This window comes from Quercus suber, unplaced genomic scaffold (genome assembly GCF_002906115.3).
Source record: "Quercus suber isolate HL8 unplaced genomic scaffold, Cork oak 2.0 scaffold_1096, whole genome shotgun sequence".
In the NCBI taxonomy this organism is placed as follows: Eukaryota; Viridiplantae; Streptophyta; class Magnoliopsida; order Fagales; family Fagaceae; genus Quercus; species Quercus suber.
In genome coordinates, this window is record NW_027070501.1 from 66825 (window position 1) to 85893 (window position 19069).

General features: G+C 35.0%; 1 protein-coding gene across 6 annotated transcripts; it reads left to right on the forward strand.

The window, feature by feature from the left end:
- The first annotated feature begins 1978 nt into the window (after window positions 1–1978).
- LOC112028437 (uncharacterized) lies at window positions 1979–12473 on the forward strand. Of its 6 annotated transcripts, none has more exons than XR_010627319.1 (3): window positions 1979–2294; window positions 7821–7864; window positions 8898–9252. XR_010627319.1 is itself a non-coding variant. In XM_024061124.2 (3 exons), the coding sequence occupies exon 3, from the start codon at window positions 11584–11586 to the stop codon at window positions 12205–12207; it is 624 nt and encodes a 207-aa protein (XP_023916892.2). In that variant the 5' UTR covers window positions 1979–2294; window positions 7821–7864; window positions 11573–11583; the 3' UTR covers window positions 12208–12473. The 6 variants fall into 6 exon arrangements, 4 of the variants coding, with proteins under 4 accessions (XP_023916892.2, XP_023916893.2, XP_065625330.1 ...); XM_024061124.2 differs by lacking the exon at window positions 8898–9252 and adding an exon at window positions 11573–12473; XR_010627317.1 differs by lacking the exon at window positions 1979–2294 and adding an exon at window positions 5919–6233.
- Window positions 12474–19069: the final 6596 nt, after the last annotated feature.

Genomic DNA, 19069 nt, shown 5'->3' on the forward strand with positions numbered 1-19069 from the left:
AAGTAAGAATAGTGAAAGCTTGCAAACTTGGGCTTGTTTGGTAGGAGGATTTTTTTTTCAAAACAATATGAAAACAATGTTCAAAATTTTGAAATTGAAACTAGTTTTCAATAATAATTTTTACTCCCACTTTTAAGAACAATTTTTAAAATTTTAAAAACAAAAAATAAATGTTTGGTATACCATTTCTATTTTTTATTTTTATTTTTTGAAAAATTTACAATAGATAACATGTAGAGTTTGTAGATTACATATATATATATATATATATATATATATATAAATGTAGAGTTTGTAGATTACATATATATATATATATATATATATATATATATATTGTGGGGTCATGATTTGTAGCCCAAGCCCAAAAGTGTGGGATGTGAGCCCAATGAGCCCAATACAATGAATTTGTAGAGAGTGGGTAAAAGAGCTGGGCTATTTGCAAATTAAACAATGGTTAATAAGGTTTTAAAAGATGAATAAACACAAAAACACACTCGAAATTTGATTAAATTGGTGTCCGAGGAGATGAACTATGAACTAAACTACTGTTCCTGAAAGCTAATACGATCCTTAGTGCTACGGTAAATCTTCTTCTCTCTTGTTTTTCTATATCCTCTAATCCCCCTCTTATGGGAGTTCTTTTACATTATATAGTTTCCTTTCAGATCATTTTGATCGGACACTTGTTAGTCATCTAAGCCTTCACTCGAGTATATGTCTCATCAGGCATCTTCTTTGGCTCTCAATGAATGGTGGTGGTTGAGACTGTACTGTTCAGGAGTCTTCTCCACATAAATGCGGGCAGAAAAGTTGCTGCAGTGCATTTAATACGGTGGTAACAGTTTTTCTTTTAGATATTTCTGTATTCTAATCATCTTTGTACGTGCCTGAAGTTCATCCTTATCATTGGAACTTCCTGGAAGGTCACCTAAATCACCTAAGTACCTGCTTGATTGATATTCATCGTGTTCGAGAAGGAGCTACTCCTCGAACTATATACTTCCATTCTTTTCTTCCGTGATTCTCAACTTTGGGCCTCTCCCAATCATTTACTCCTCATCAAATATATCTACGTCCTCGGATAAGGCCCAAGGCCCAATATATAAATTTGGACTATTACCCTCACACACACACACACACACACACACACACACACACACACACACATACACACACACATATATATATATATATTGGATAATGATAAGGAAATAGAGTTCATGTGCTTTTTCATTTTTTTTTATAATGATAAGTTTTAAATTTGAAGTGTGATTTTTTATTTTTTTTTATTTTATGATAAAGATAAGCTCCTTAATTTAAAGGATAGAATAGTTTGGACAAATTTGTGGGGTCTACTATTTTCAATTTATTTAAAACTATGCCATTAAAAACATTTTCAGTATCTTGAAAACATCCTCTCCGTTTTCAAATCATGTTTGGAATAAAGAAAATAGGATACAAATTTCTTAAAATTGTATTTAGAGAATATTAGTCAAACAATAGATTCAAGTGTAAGACACAATTTATGGATTGCAATATAAAAAACTATATTTAAATACTTTTACCAAATAGGCTTACTATGTTAAAAAATTTGCCAAATTCTGCCAAGAAATGTTATGTGCACAATATTTTCACAATAAATTAGATATGGTAAGTTGTTACTAGTAACCAATTGAATAAAAAAAGTACTTTTTTTTAGAGAGTTTTAACATATGGCGTCTACTTTTGATGATAGTTCTTTTATCATCGTGCCAAGACACCAATCAGATATTTTATGCAACTATCAGATACTTTAACAGTTGAGCTGACTAAAATCGAGTAATAAAAAAAATACTTTAGATGATGAGTTTAAACTTCAAACAAAAACATTTAGATGTGATAAGTTGTTATTGGTTGTTACTAATAACCAGTTGGGTATAAAAGTACTTTGGATGATGAGTTAAAACTTCAAATTAAAACCACTGGCAAATGTCAATTACGGTCAATTTTGTAATAAGCTGTTATCGATTCTTACTCATCAATAACCAAAAAATAGGCAGCATCTCCGCCCACAATTTTTCCGATCCCAAAGCCTAATAAAAAGCAAATATACTCCCACCAAAATTTTCTAATCCCAATTCTTATTTTCATCTTCCCCCCAATTTTCAACCCTAACCCCATCTCCCACCAAAAATTTCCTCTCCATTTTCTCACTCTCACGCATTATTTCTCACTCTCTCTCACTTACTCACCACCCACCACTGCTCTCTGTTACTGCTTATCTCTTGATCCAAATTCACCCTTTTCCTCAGGTAACTTTCTAGTCCTGTAGTGTCCATTCTGGATTCTTGACTTTTTAGTTCACAGATTTTGGATATTGTCTGTTTCCAACCATTATATTTTTCTCAGATTTATAAATGGTCTTGTATTAATTTCTTTCACCATGGTGTCAAGGAATATAGACGAAACCCAGAATTTATTCTTCTTTAATCTTGACCAGAACATTATCATTTCTCAATTTAAAGAGAGAGGCCCTCACCATTGATTGTCCTGAAAATTTTAATGTACAAAATTTCGGCCCAGGCAGAGGCAAAGTTTATACCTTTTTGACACTTTGTTTATTTAGAACAGATGAACTGTTTACAAGAGAAAGAAGGCATGGTGTACTTCTCCTGTAACCCTTTAGAACCAAAAAAAAACAATGCCAACTCTATGGAATAGTAATGCCATTAGCTATTTCTTTAGTACAAATGCATGTATTTTGTGGGAAAATTTATGTTTGAAACATGCGGCCTGATTTTATGACAAGTACAATAGATTTGAAATTAAAAATAGGTTGTGCTAACCAAGAAAATCAGCATTGTTGTTGTTGGACAAATCTTGCTGCTAGTCCTTATTGGGTATAATGAAAACCAGCATGTGGGTATTGGTAAAGATGGCTTTAGTGATTGAGCTTGATGTTTTGTGAGGCAAGAAGTAATTGGTTTGGTGAGAAAAAAAGAATTTGATATGGGTTGAAGAGGGGGATAAAAGGGTATTTGGAGAGGAAGGTTTGGTGTTGAGGAGAGTGGATAGAGAGTGAGGGGGGGAGAATGGTTTTTTATGGGAGGAAAGAGAGCAAGGAGGTTAACGTGCTCATCTCCCTCCAACCACCTACCATTCTCATCTAACAAACCCTCTATGAAATTCTTTTTGTATCTTGTAGAAGCTTTCTCATGAAAATACCTAGTGTTCCTATCTCCCGATTGCAGCCAACTAATTCTTGATATTTGCCTCCACATATCATCTTCCTTGTCCATCCAACAATTCAACTCAATTCTAGTATTTTTCAAAGATCTAATCATATTTGGTGTTGAAGGTTGCAACTCTAACCATTCCAACTTTTTCTGCAATTCAGCCACTGTTTTCCCGACATTGCCAAATTCTGAGCCATTCCACACCTCAAGTCTAGCACGTCAACTCTCCAAGCATTTATTAAGAACATCATCCGACCCACCAAGTAATCCATCATCCCAAGCGTTCTCCACAATAGCCTCACATCTTGGATCTTTTAACCACATTGATTCAAACCGGAAAACCCTACCCATCTTCTGTTTTCTTGGTTTAGCGTAAAACTGAAGAAAAAGAGGGGAATGATCTGAAACCGATGATGTAAGATGAACAAGCTTAGCCATTGGAAATAAATGAAACCACTCTACCGTAGCCAAAGCTCTATCCAACCTTTCTCTAATTTGGGACCCATCCTCTTTTAAATACAGCCAAGTGAACAATGGCCCCGTAAATCGAACTTCCTTAAGACCACAAAAATTAATGGTATCAACAAAGTATTTCATTTGCTGTCTTGTTCTATTACTTCCCCCCTCCTTTTCAGCCACGCTAGTAATTTCATTAAAGTCCCCAATTATTAACCATGGTAAAGAAGATGTCCCATGCAAATGCTTAAGTGTTTGCCATGACTCCCCTCTTTTAGAAGTATAAGGTTCACCATAAAAACCAGTAAGATGCCACCAACCAATACCATCCTCTCCATCTACCCATGCATCAATATGTGAGTGTGAATAAGTCTGAATATCAAGTCTAATCTCTTTCTTCCAAAATAAAGCTAAACCACCACTACTTCCCCTACTAGGCACAATAAAACCATTTTTATATTTACACCAATCACGAACTTTTAGCATCCAATCCAAATCAGATTTTGTCTCTATTAAAAAGACAATATTGGGATCTTGTTTATTGATTACCTTCACCAAGGCACGAACTGTCCGACGGTTCCCAAGCCCGCGGCAGTTCCAACTCAACAGACTCATAATTCCCAGCGGGGTTGCGTAGCAACCTCCGCCGATGTACTCTGATCTACCCCAGAAAAAACATGTAAAACTTCACTGTTACTCACCTTGGTTTTCTTTTTTGCTCCATCTGCCTTCTCTGTCACACATGAAATATCCTTGTTACTCCTCTTTGGACCCAGCAAAGTATTAAGTGGCAATTCTATTTCAGACCGTGGCTTAACTTGAGCCCTCTTCCAAGTCCCTTTCTTGAGCCCAATTCCAGCCGCATGAATTAAATTTTGCTCCTTTGAAGTGGGCTTTTGAAAAGTACCTCCACCTGATTTGTTTAAAGATGGGCCTTGTACATTGTGAAAGGCACCTTTTGTTTTAGATGCACTCCATTTGGGCCTACCAACAACCGGATCACTACACTCTTGGCCCATGCCTTTGCCAACATTGAATTTGCATGCAACCTCCTGGAGACATAAAGAAGTGCATGGCTCCACGTCTTTCTCAATTGAAACTTGTTTATTAAGAGATAAGTCAGCGTCCATCACCACTACTTCAACCAAGCCCGAAGAAAAGTCTCTTTTGTCCTCCAATTGTTCTACACGGACTGAACCTATATTCGAAATAATAGGTTCTGAATGGATATCCTTATCAAGTTCCGAAATTATAGCCTCAAAGTCAGGATTACGTTTCTCGCCCAATGCAACTGTTTCAGCCTTCTCAACCGCTCCAATCACAGCACCACCCTTGGACGGCCCACCAAGAACACCATGGTCAACTTGAACATGCTTTCGCCCCATAACTACTCCCACAGAATCAGTTTCCATGCTTACGTTCTCCCTCTCAGATTGCAATGATATTCTGCCACGGCTTGGACCCACATGCGTATCATCCACTCTTCGCACCAAACCGCCCCCAGAATTAGCAGTAGCAAAGTTTTTACGAATCCCGGCCTTCAACCATTCGCCGTAAGGGAGTTCTTGTTGGTGATCAACTTGAAAAAAACACTCTCTAGCCTCATGACCAATCCGACCACACCTGAAGCATAGTCCCACCAATCTTTCGTATTTAAAACCAATACAAACTTTATCACCTTCCGGACTTGCAATAACACCCCGTCTTCGTAACGGTTTCTCCAATGGCAATTCAACCCTTACTCTTAGAAAACGGGCTTGGTCTGATGAAAAAACTTTCAAATCAACCTCCACTACCTTTCCCAAACCATTACCAATATCTCTACCAACCTCCTCAGACAATAGATCAAAAGGAAGCCCCCACACTTGTACCCACATTGGTATTGAATTGAAACGAACAGAATGCGCTGTCATGCCCCGCTCCCACTTGCACAACACCAAAGGATGGTCTTCAAAACTCCATGGACCATTCGCTAACACCCACTTCAACTGGCTCTCCATGGTGAATTTAAATTGAAAAACACCATCTCCGACATCAACAATACGAACGTCAGAACCCAACTTCCACACAGATCGCAATAAAGCCATGGCTGCACGTTGGTTGAAAGACTTAGTCGTGAGAAATCTCCCCAAAAGACTAAGAGAGCATTCTTCCAACATCCTATCCCTAATAACCAGTTGGGTAAAAAAAATACTTTGGATGATGAGTTCAAACTTCAAATTAAAACCACTGACAAATGTCAATTACGGTCAATTTTGTAATAAGCTGTTATCGATTCTTACTCATCAATAACCAAAAAATAGGCAGCATCTCCGCCCACAATTTTTCCGATCCCAAAGCCTAATAAAAAGCAAATATACTCCCACCAAAATTTTCTAATCCCAGTTCTTATTTTCATCTTCCCCCCAATTTTCAACCCTAACCCCATCTCCCACCAAAAATTCCCTCTCCATTTTCTCACTCTCACGCATTATTTCTCACTCTCTCTCACTTACTCACCACCCACCACTGCTCTCTGTCACTGCTTATATCTTGATCCAAATTCACCCTTTTTCTCAGGTAACTTTCTAGTCCTGTAGTGTCCATTCTGGATTCTTGACTTTTTAGTTCACAGATTTTGGATATTGTCTGTTTCCAACCGTTATATTTTTCTCGGATTTATAAATGGTCTTGTATTAATTTCATTCACCATGGTGTCAAGGAATATAGACGAAACCCAGAATTTATTCTTCTTTAATCTTGACCAGAACATTATCATTTCTCAATTTAAAGAGAGAGGCCCTCACCATTGATTGTCCTGAAAATTTTAATGTACAAAATTTCGGCCCAGGCAGAGGCAAAGTTTATACCTTTTTGACACTTTGTTTATTTAGAACAGATGAACTGTTTACAAGAGAAAGAAGGCATGGTGTACTTCTCTTGTAACCCTTTAGAACCAAAAAAAAAACAATGCTAACTCTATGGAATAGTAATGCCATTAGCTATTTCTTTAGTACAAATGCATGTATTTTGTGGGAAAATTTATGTTTGAAACATGCGGCCTGATTTTATGACAAGTACAATAGATTTGAATTTAAAAATAGGTTGTGCTAACCAAGAAAATCAGCATTGTTGTTGTTGGACAAATCTTGCTGCTAGTCCTTATTGGGTATAATGAAAACCAGCATGTGGGTATTGGTAAAGATGGCTTTAGTGATTGAGCTTGATGTTTTGTGAGGCAAGAAGTAATTGGTTTGGTGAGAAAAAAAGAATTTGATATGGGTTGAAGAGGGGGATAAAAGGGTATTTGGAGAGGAAGGTTTGGTGTTGAGGAGAGTGGATAGAGAGTGAGGGGGGGAGAATGGTTTTTTATGGGAGGAAAGAGAGCAAGGAGGTTCGCAAATGTTGCAGCATGAGGAGGAGGGAGAAAGAGATAGGAAGATAATGGTTTTGCTATATCTTCTTTTTCTGTTTTCTATTTTGGTTTGGTTTGGATTTGTTTGTGTTGGATTGGTTGGTTGAATTTGGATGAGGATAAGGTTTATTAGCCATGGGAAGCTAATCAGCAATAGGGGCTTTGGTTTCCATACATGGTCGTCATCAAAATAGTCATATATGGTTAATTTTCTCACATTTCTTAATGTGGTGTCTTTAGAGGGAAAAAAATAGTAAGTGTTTTGAAGATAATGAGAGAGACATACCAGACCTCAAGTTATTTTTTTTAGAACATTATTGGATTGGTTGGTTGCTTATTGAAACCAATCATTTTCTTCTTTCCTTGATTTTCTTGATTCTTGTAATTTTGTACTTGATTTACACTCCCTGTGTACTAGGGTGACCTTTTTTTGATACCAATAAAACTTATTACTTATCATAAAAAGAAAAAAAATAAAAATAAAAAGAAAAAAAAAAACCTAGACCTTAGCCTTAATTCTGATTTTAGAAAAAATTGCTGTGATGAATCATGAATCTATCACATAAAAAAAGATTATGATTTTAGAAAAAAAATAAATAAATAATGATTTGTATTTTGTCACGTAGGTGGGGTTTTCTATTTATCTTAACTCACATTTTTATATATTTTTTTATGCCTATGTGTGTATATATATACACAGTATTATGTATGCAGTTTAGTCATCAAATATCTTTATTAAATTGGCATTGCAGGTAGAAACTAATTGACAATCTCAACTATTACCTTCTTCAATCTAGTAAGTGCACTTTACTAAGGTTTCTCATTTATTTATTTATTTATTTTGTCTTAAGCATAATAATATGATTACAATACTTTGTTATAAATATGGTATGATGAACATAGGTTGAGAACTGCTTGTGGTGGTTGTTTGAATAGGAGCAAGCAAGTGGCTTGCATGGAGTATAAGTGTGGTCTATTAAATATGGGGAGTGTTTGTTTGTTTGTTTGTTTGTTTTTTTTTTTTTTTTTTTTTTTTTTGGGTTTTTGATTGTTCATTTCTTGATGTGTCTATTGTGCTATATCATAATAATGAATCTTTTTGATTGATTTGAGATATGGTTGTGGTGGTTTTTTGAATTGGAATAAGCGGGTGGCTTGCATAGAGTGTAAGGATGGTCTATTATGACATTTGGAGAGTTTTTCCTCTCTCCTCCCCCCAACCCCCTGGTTTGTTCATTCCTTAACGTATATGATGTAGTATATCATAACAGTCATAGTGTGTTTGGATACCGTTTATTTTGCTGAAACTGAAAAATTATTGTTGAAACTATTGTAAATAAAAGTAAAAGTTAGTTAAAATAGTATAGTAGAATTCATGAATAGTGCTAAAAAGTGCAATGGAGCCCATGAATAGTAGTAAAAATAAACTAAATAGTGAAATAATTTTCATTTTTCATTCTAACCCAAACAAACACTCAATAGGAAAGATTCATATGGTTTTGAAGTTAAAGAAAGTGAAATTGAAAATTGTAATGATAGTTCTAACTATGTTTTATTTTTACAATGGCATGTTGTAAATTTAATTTTAACTTAATGTACGTTCGTATGTACAAGAGTTGGATGAAGAAAAAAAGGATCTAAAGAGAGTACATACAAGGGGTTTGGGATTTTATCTAGTTTGCTACAAATATTGGATCTAGGAATAGGAAAATTTCATGTCCATGTAAAAAGTGTGCGAATGTATATTTATTTGAACCACTAGTTATGCGTGATCACTTAGTGACCAATGGATTTGTATTGGTTATGATCCTTGGTTTTGTCATGGCTAGTCTATATTTGTTACCAGTTACCACATCAGCAGAGCTACTAATAGTGAAGTAGAAGATTGAAAAATGAATGTGATGAAATACGTGGGATGTTGCATGAAGTGATCTCTAGGCATAGCCGATTAATGGATGAATATGGAGATGCAAATATCTGGAAGAACCAGTATGGGAAGGTTCAAATGTGCAACGATGTGAAGAAGATCCTAATGAAGATGCTGATGAATATGAAGTTGCACAAAATGCAGCAAGTTTTTTTTTTTTTTTTTTTTTTTTTTTTTTTTTTTTTGATGAGCTGTTTTTGTTTACTTAAACCACTTGAAATGTCTTAGTATATGGAGTAATAAGTCATTTATGATGTTGCTCGAAGTGTGTGTTTAATTACTGCCTTTTGGGCAAAAGTTCACAATGGCATTTCCAAATTGGGTTTTTTTGCATTTGTTTACATTTTCATCAAAGTCTTTTTCTCTTTTTTGAGTCCTCTTAATTAAAAATATAGTGCATTGGGGTTAAGAATCTTGTCTGCTCTTATTAAATTATTTGTTATTATGCATACTAGAAGACTGCTTGGTCAACATCAAAAACTAAATTTTTTACACAAGGACTAGTCATTTTCTCATGGTTATTCTGTTCTTTCCACTGTAATACAATCTAACAAAGAAATTTGAACTGGGTCACATGGATGCCCTCTTCGTAATCAGATCACATTAGCATTTCATTCTCTCTAAAAAGGTAACACTATTTTTTTAAAAAGACGACTTTTGTAGATTGATGAATTCCTTGCTGTTATCAATAACATTGTTTTCATCAAACCAAAAAAACAAAAGGATGCAGCATGAGAGGCACCTCCTCTGCTAACAGCTCCTTAAGAACATGATTAATTTGCTTGTCTTCAGCCAGCATTGCTAGTGCCATACTGAACTGTTCATTTGATAACACATAGTCACTGATTCTGGAGACTAACACCAGGTTTCACTAATAATTATTGATTTGTCTGAAGCCTGTTGCATTTCACGGATCAAATAGATGTGAGAGATCCCAGATAATCGTAAAGCTTCTGCTCATGTACCTGCTGTTTTGTGTTAATAAAATTCTTTCTAATTCATATAAAAAAGTTGGTTGAGAGTTGAGGTTTTTTAGTAGCTAATTTTTTATACATTTAGAGAAGTAAGCTAAAGTTATTTTATATTTTTACTTATTTTAAGATGAACTTTAAGTTCCCTCTATGCAGCTCTCTCATCTAATTTTGTGATCTTTCTATTGTTTGATTATTAAGTGTTGGAGTAGTAATTGGAAATTTGAGTTTTAACTTGTTTGGTTAGTAATTATCATTAGCATCAATATCATTAACATTAATATGATTTTAATGGTTGGTTATACTCCATAGATGGGTAAATAGGCCACTTCAAACTTTGAAGCAAAACAAAAAGTAGAGTATTATGGAACAACCCAACTTTGACAACTACATTTTGTGACCCTTGTGTGGACGAGATTCAAGGTGGTTATAGAAATAAATACGGTTGCTTTAGTCAGGGATGTTGACCAAGTTGGTGTCCAATTTCATAAGTAGAACCGGTAAAGACTATGATAAGGATCAGTTAAAAATTAGATGGGATGTGTTAAAGATAGATTGGAATCTCTAGGAAAAATTGAAGTTGGGGGACACAAGACTAGTTAGTGATTAATGGTGGGACAGAAAGTTGAAGGTGAGTTGTTCGTATTATTAATATGTAGTTTCTTTGGAAATAATTATGACTTATAATATGAGTGTAATGAAAAATGCATATTTTATGAAGTGCCTCAAGCTTCAAAATTTCGAGAAAAAGGCCTAGAGAACCTAGAACAACTTAATAAGGCGTTTAGCGATATTACAATTTACAATAACTTGAATAAGTTTCATTGACCCTTGCTTCAATCATGCCACCTCTAGAGTTGCCTAAGGAGTTTCTGGAATCTGGTGATTCATTTGGTAGCCTTGATTATAAGGATGATTAATGTGAAATGAATATCAACATTGATAGTTTAGGGTAAGAAGCCATACTGGTTCATTGCATAGTTCAAGAAAGAAGCAGCTCTGTGAATCTATACCCTTACAAAAGAAAAAGAAGTTAGGAGGAGCTGCAAAATTGGATAAGCTTCTTAGTCGCATGCATATTCATGTGAGCTTAGGAGTTTAAGCCACAAACTTCAATTTTTAATGTCATGAAACGTGAGTACACTTCCTGGTGTGGAGGAAGGCTCTAACCTCTACTTTGCAGCTTCCCATATCTTTATGAAAAAGTCAAATAGAGAGATGTTTGTAGTTTTGAAGAAACTAGATTCACAGCTTAGGTGGCTAAAGTAAGTGGTCAATTCAAGGAAGTGACCAACATTTGAAAGCGCTAGCTTTGGACTATTTTGTGTTAGCCTTTTTGTTGTTGTTTTTGTTGCTAATGTATGTTGTATTAGCTTTGAACTATTCTTTGTGCTATGTTGTATGAGCTTTAGACTATTTTATGTGTCATGTTGTATTGGCTTTGGACTTTCTATGTGCCATGTTGGATTGAACTTTGAACTTTCTATTTGCTATGTTGTAATAACTTTGGATTTTCTGTATGTTTATGTGTAATTTGAAACTTGTACCAAGTGTTATTGTTGTCTTTTAAGTTCAAAGGTTAATTATTTGTTACTTTGTTGTATAGGCTACGCATACATGGATGATTATCTTAGTAATAGTAGTGATGGTAGTAGCGTTACCGAACAGTTAATGGATGGGGATTATGGAAGTCATTATAATGATGGTGGTGACTTGAATGATGACAATTATAACATTGGTGACAATAATGACGATGGTGATGACAGTAATGATGACGATTATGATGACAGTACTGATGACGATGACGACGATGATAGTGACGATGATTTTGATGATGAGTTTGTTGAACTAGTGTATGCTGCATATGTTTTAGCTGTGATATGTTGCATGATGTACATTAATGAGACTCGTAGAAATTTTGAACAAACATGGCAACTTAGTGAATCTGGGCCCTCACAAAAGAAAAGGAAGTTAGGAGCTGCAAAATTGGATAATCATCTTAGTCGCCTAGAAGATGCATGTGAGCTTAGAAGTTTAGCTAATTCAAGAAAGCAACAAAGTTCAATTCGTAATGTCATGGAACTTGTGTGTACACTTCCTGGTGTGGAGAAAGCCTCTGACCTCTACTTTGCAGCTTCTCATATCTTTTTGAGAAAGTCATATAGAGAGATGTTTGTAACTTTGAAGGAGCCAGATTTACAGCTTAGGTGGCTAAAGGGATTGGTCAATTCAAGGAAGTGACGCACCTTGCATTTTCCTCTTTCAAGAAACAAAAATATGAAAGCGTTAGCTTTGGACCATGTTTTATTAGCTCTTTTTATATTTTTTGGTGGAAATCTATGTTGTTTTAGCTTTCGACTATTTTATGTGCTATGTTGGATTGAACTTTGGACTTTTTATGTGCTATGTCGTAATAGCTCTGGATTTTCTATATGTTATATATATAATTTGAAACTTGTATTAAGTGTTATTGTCTCTTTTTAAGTTCTAGGGTTGATTATTTGTTACTTTGTTGTATAGGCTATGCAAATATGGATGATAATTTTAGTGATGATAGTAGTAGCTTTATTGTACTGTTAATGGCCAAGGATGATTGAAGTCATTAGAATGATGGTCACGGTTGGAACTGTGGTAATTATGGTGATGGCGGCGTATTTGATCATTTTTTTTGCATTATCATTTTGTGCTCCATAATGATGAAAAAATTAAAGATTTAATTACTAGTGATAAGAATTCATAAATAATGACAAGCTATTATTATTAATATTATTATTATTATTATTATTATTAAGAAGGTGAAACCATAAGTATTGAAGATTATATATATATATATATATGTACTTTGTCTTTTTTATCAAATATTCAATTTTAAAAAAAAAAAAAAAAAAAAAACATTTTTTAACAACTTTTACAAAACACTTTGCTTTTTTAAAAATTTGATAAGCTAGCATAAAAGCCGCCACTTTTACAACATCTGAACCAAATTGTCAACCATATACCCTTTACAAACCGTTTCTATCAGGGTGTTAGTGATTGACAATTATTTTAGCGAGAGTTAGCAATTGTTGGAACTTGGATGTGGGCAATAACTGGGTAAAGTTGGTGCAAATTTGACACTGTGGGAGTGTTGAAGTGTTTGCATGACCATTGGAGTTTAATTAGTTGGTGTTTGAGTTGTATTTGAATTGCATTTTTAACATTAGTGAGGGTCTAAATGTTGCATCATGTCTGAATTTGGCAGTTATTATCTACAAATACCATATTAACCGAAGCCTCTAACATTTTGTTGACCTCAAGAGAGCGTGCCACATAGTCTTTGCAGTTCTCACAATTTTCCACATCATTTAATTCTTAATTTTTTTAAAAAATATTTTTATTTCAGTAGTTGTTTCCCTGCTTCCTTGATACTTTTTTTCCCTTGCTCTCATTGCCCTAATTGAAGCCAGAAGCCCTCCCCTTCTCCATCTGCCACTCTTTGTCCCAACTTCTTAGTGCAAATTGTCATACAATCTCTCCTCTTTCTCTCAAACCTGGTCTCACATCTTGACTCCAATTGCTCAACTTCCTCCAATCACTTTAAGTTGGGACAAAATTGGGAAATGCCCCATTTGGGTAAAAATAGCAGCATAATGCCCTTCCCATATCGGGAAATGCTCCTCTTTTGTAACTCGATTTTCTCAAAATCGAGTTATAAAAAAAAAAAAAATTCTGAAGCCCTATAGCGGCGTTTTTAAGGACCTATAGTGACATTTTCAGGGTCTATAGTGACGTTTTGTAACTCGATTTCCATAAAATCGAGTTATAGGCAATTTTTTTAATTTTTTTTACCTATAACTCGATTTCTTATAAATCGAATTAAAAAACGCCACTATAGGTCCTAAAAACGTCACTATAGGGTCCTAAAAAACGCCGCTATAGGGCCTAACTCGATTTTGAGAAAATAGAGTTACAAAAGAGGGGCATTTCCCTATATAGTTTGGAGAAAATGGCATTATGCTGCTATTTTTACCCAAACGGGGCATTTTCCAATTTTGTCCCTTTAAGTTGTATAAAGCTAGAAACAGTCCTAGACCACAGTTCACGTTGCCTTCATCTCTGCTACTCTTGACAATCTGCTGGTTTTATTTCTATAAAACCTGGTCTCCAAGACATCGTAGCCCAATCACCTTGAGAACCACTCTCTTCCCCGCTATTGAGTTGGTATAGATTGATTTGGTTGAGTTTTGGATAGATTTTTCATTCTTTTATATTTGTTTGAGTTTATCTACTTCTACTTGAGTAAAAATGTTTTTTCCCTTAAATTTTACTTCGACACACCAATATGTTTCTAATTTGTAAATTCCATTATTCTAAATATTTTTATGGTGCTGAAAATTATGCTTCCCTCTATTACAGAACTTGTCCATGAACCAAGGTCTACTTCTTGGTTATATCTGCTAGGTGTTCGACAAAAGGCCTCTATGAGCAACTCGTGTTACTTGGCAATTTTGCATCTATGTTAGTTTACAAGCCTATATGGGTGTACGTGCAAGTTAGATTTGTGAACTCGTATGAAAAGTGTATGAGCTATCTAATAGTACATTTTGATCAAAAATCTCAAAAGTGATAAAAATGAAAGCTTTAACATCATGAAGTCGAGAGAAAAAGAAAGAATTGCATAGAAAGTAAAGAAAACAATGGAATGTACGTGGAAAACCCTTAAGAATGGGTGAAAAACCATGGGTGAGCAAGGGTGAATGTCCCTTACTCTTTCAAGCTCTCTATTATGTGAAAATGGAAGTTTTTCCTTGTACAATGATGATGTTCTTACTAAAAGGAGGGTCTTTTCTCTACCTCACTTCCTTACAAACTTTCTACTCTTTTCTCTAATGTTCTTTCTTGGTTCTTGCCCTAATGGTAGAGGTTAGGGTAGCGACATGAAAAGTGACATTGCCACTACGTGGGGAGCAATCCTTGGACAAGGAAAGGGACATCAAGGGCATTAAGAATGATGCATGTGTCCTTAACAGTGGTTTAGCACAAGCACAACAAATGAAAGTGAGGGATTTCATAGCCTCTAACCACAAGGGGGTCACTGTCTCCCTTTTGTGAGTGTTAGGTGTCCATGTCAGGTGGAAATCTCACTCTTCTCCAATATGGTCACGCCATTGGCACGAACCAAAGATCATTTTCCCCAGCCAACGTTTCATTTCCTTTGCTCACAGCCATTCCACGTGTAGGGTCGGGATTTAGCCATGTTAACATATCACATGTCTTAGCTGGTGTCCTATACAATAGGTGTTGGGATAATTCTATAGATGAACTGTGATAAACTATTTAACCATGTAGATTTCATCCTTTGACCTTTTTTTTTTCAAGCTTTTCAATTCTTTTTATTATATAGATATAGATTTATATTTTTTTGATAGATCAATTCTTTCCCTTTTTTTGTTCTTAATTACTGCCACTATTATTTATATCAAGAGTAGTAACAAGCATGAATTTTATGGGAGCTATATAGTGAAATCATCCAATTGTTTGAAATAAAGACTATTTTGGTCTTCTTTTTGCACTTTGCCACTTTTTATCATAAATCAAATATTAACTTTCTTAATCTTGTCTTGTACTTTTTCTTTTCTGTAAATTGTTTTCAAATTTAAGCGATTGGTCGAGTAACTATACTCAGTAATTAGTTGATTGTCGTATATGTGTTGAAGATGGAATTTTGGGTTGAGAACAAGTTGTAGGACCAGGTTTTATATCTAATTATATTAATTTAAAATAGGTGGAATTATATTGGGAGATTAATGGGTTAAAGTTGAACCTGTTTTCTTACAATAAGCCTTCTTCGCTATCATGGAAAAATATTAAGTACTACTAGAGTACGATTATGTGGTGCTTCAATCCTTTCACATTTACGGTGGACCGTAATCATGGATATGACTAAATATATCTATGCCATTAATCTTGGGGAAGCCATTCATTAAGCAATGCTAGTAGCAGGCTATGAAAAAGATTTTTTAGGCCCAAAGGAGCATCTCAATGATAATTGTTTATTTTACGAGTTATTTTCGTTTAAGAACCACTACCTCTCTCTCTCTCTCTCTCTCTATATATATATATATATATATATAAACTTGTCTTAAATTGTATCTTAAAGCCATGTAATATTCTAGTTATTTTCAAGAAACGTACATTCAATTTCAATCCATGAAATAGAGATTTGCAAATTGCTTCTTTTTTTTCCCCTTTTTTTTATCCTTTTGCGAATTGCAACTCCAATGGCTAACCCAATGCTTCATCAAGAAATCAAACCCCTGAAACAAATCGCCATAGACCACCACTATGCTTCCTCCATTGCTAGGTGGCACATCACCACTCTACTTCATCCATTCCACCTTTAGCACTCTCATTCAGTGCTCCACAACCAATAGCCCATCAGGTTTCCCATGGGCTAGGTAAAGAAAAAAAAATCGTAGAAAGTTAGTTTTAAATGTCCTTTGCTGAGAAAATTTATTAGACAAATTGCAATAATTTAAGAGCGGATACCTAAGGAACAACACCTAAAGTAATATATCTATGTTTTGCCCAATAAAAATTGGAGGGATTTGGAGGATTTAATGGGAGAAGATCTCATCCCAAATCAGCGACCACAACTTAAAACCTATCAAAACAGAAAACTCTACTTCTCTAAAAACTCCACCTGTCTTTACACCATTTCAACCACCACTTTCAATCAAAAACCTTTCCAATCAAAATTTTGTGCATTGTCCAAAACATCGTAAAAAAAAAAAGCTACTATTACCCACCACAATTAAACTAGCCAACCTATCAAGAAAACACTAGATCGCCGCTCTCTTTAAGACCTCAAACAATCCTTAGTATTCTTTGCAAAAGAACATTTAAGCATCTAATAGCATTAACTTGAATATACAAACATGAAAAGGAGATTCCAAACCATGACAACCATATTCCTATTATTTTTGGTTATTCTTAGGAAAACATTAATTAACTTGAACCACATAAGCCACCATAATCAACATATAAATTGAGAAAATGGAATTCTACAAAGTTCGGTTCACAGCAATGGAATTTGATTACCTTGCAATGCAAGGAGAGGATCAAAGGAGGAAGTTGAATATGAAGAGGAGTGAGTGGGGTCATGGTTGTTAGGGCAAACATGTATTGAAACCTTGCAATTAATTAATTAATTACCCAAATTAATTAATTAGATCAAATTTCATGCAATAGCGTGGTAGTACAAACAAATCACCAAATTATCTAAATGCAGTGAAAAATATATTTGACACAGGTAATTTGTTTACGAATAAGGAAAACCACCAAGGCAAAAACCCCACCGGGTGATTTTAGGGTCACCACTCCCAAGAATCCACTATTATCAATCACAACCAGTTACAAGAATAAGGAATTTTACCAAACCCTTTGGCCTATCTCAAAATACCAGTCTATAGTTGAACCCTTACCCTAATACCCAATTGGACTTGTATTGTAGCGACAATCTTTCCGTTCAATGCACGAATCCCAGTACATGAGTAATTAATGATGCACGGATCTCAGTACATGACTAAATCCACAGCAACCCTTTGATTGATGTAGTTGATTTGCAACAGCTTCACATAGAAACACCAATAAGGTCTTCAATGATGGTGTGAGAGACTTTGCTTGGTTATAGAACCTAAAGGCGTACAAGAAATGTAGCAAGAACTCAGATTACACTTTTCTTGACAAATCGAGCTTCTGTCGAGGAGGTATCGAGACCTATAGATTGCACTTTTCTTGAACAGTTCTTGAGTAATCTTCATGTTTTCAATGTAACCATTTGTAATGATCATCCTAAACCTACTTATATTTACCCAAATACAAATAAAGTGCATTTTATCAAAAGATATGCCAATTACATAAAAATATGTCCCTTACAATGGTAGTGAGAGGTCTTGGAAGATTGGTTGGACTAGGTTTGGAGAATGAGGATTCCAATGGCAACTACTGGCTTCATCTTAGGCTTAGCTTGGTGTGGTCAAGTGTAGGGTGTTGATGACAACTTTCTAACCAAATATAATTTGAGACCTAAGGCAATAAATTTGAATGAGGTTTTTTTTTTTTTTGAATATAAATTAAATAAATAAATTTATTTAATATTAATCAAACCAAGGTGAATTTGATGAATCAAATACATAACTTGAATTTCATATTGAGATTAAAAAAAATCAAATATCATAGTTCAAACATAAAATTTAACAAAAAGAAATTTTTTTTTTTCAAATTAATGATGTATACTTTATCTTAGGTATATGGCAATGCATAGTGTAGGGTTGGTATTTGTGGCCCAAGCCCAAAAACAATTAATTTGTAGAGTATGAGTGAAAGAGTTAGGTTAAGTATGAGATTGATAACAATGGATCACAACTTTGAAACACAAGCCAACATGAATTTACACGTAAAATCTAAAAATCCGAAGAGCTACACTATTGTTTATCTGATGAACAAAAATCTTAGGGTTACAATCAAGCTCTCTTTTCCCTTCCCCCCCTTGTTAGGAGCTTCCTTCCTTTATATAGTTACCTTTCTCTTCATCTCCATCATCCACTTGTTCCTCATCCATGAGTTTGCTTAAGTACATGTCACGTCAGACATCTTCTTTTAGTTCTGTGTGAGTGGCGGTAGGTTAGGATGCACTGTTCAGGGGTCTTCTCCACATAAATGCGGCTAGAAAAATTGCTGCAGTGCATTAAATATGGTGGTAGCAGCTTTCCCCTTAGATATTTCTCCATCTTTATCGTTCCATAGCATACTCAGAGCTTATCTTGATTAGGTGGAGTCCTCGGAAGATCATTTTGGCCTTTCACACATTCAATTGATTTATAATATTGCGTCAGAGGATTACAACCTCTTCGGACAGGAGATATCCTCTTCGGATTGTGATAATTCTTCCTTCGAAGGGTCCCACTTCTAGACGGGCCCTGCCTTTTCCATATTCCTCTTCTCGGTCGCAAAATAGCCCTCCTATGGGCATTCAGCCCATTACGTTGGGCTGGGCTTTTTTTCCCCCCACACATAGTTAAGCAAAATTGTAATATAATTTTTAATTTTGATTATGGTGTTA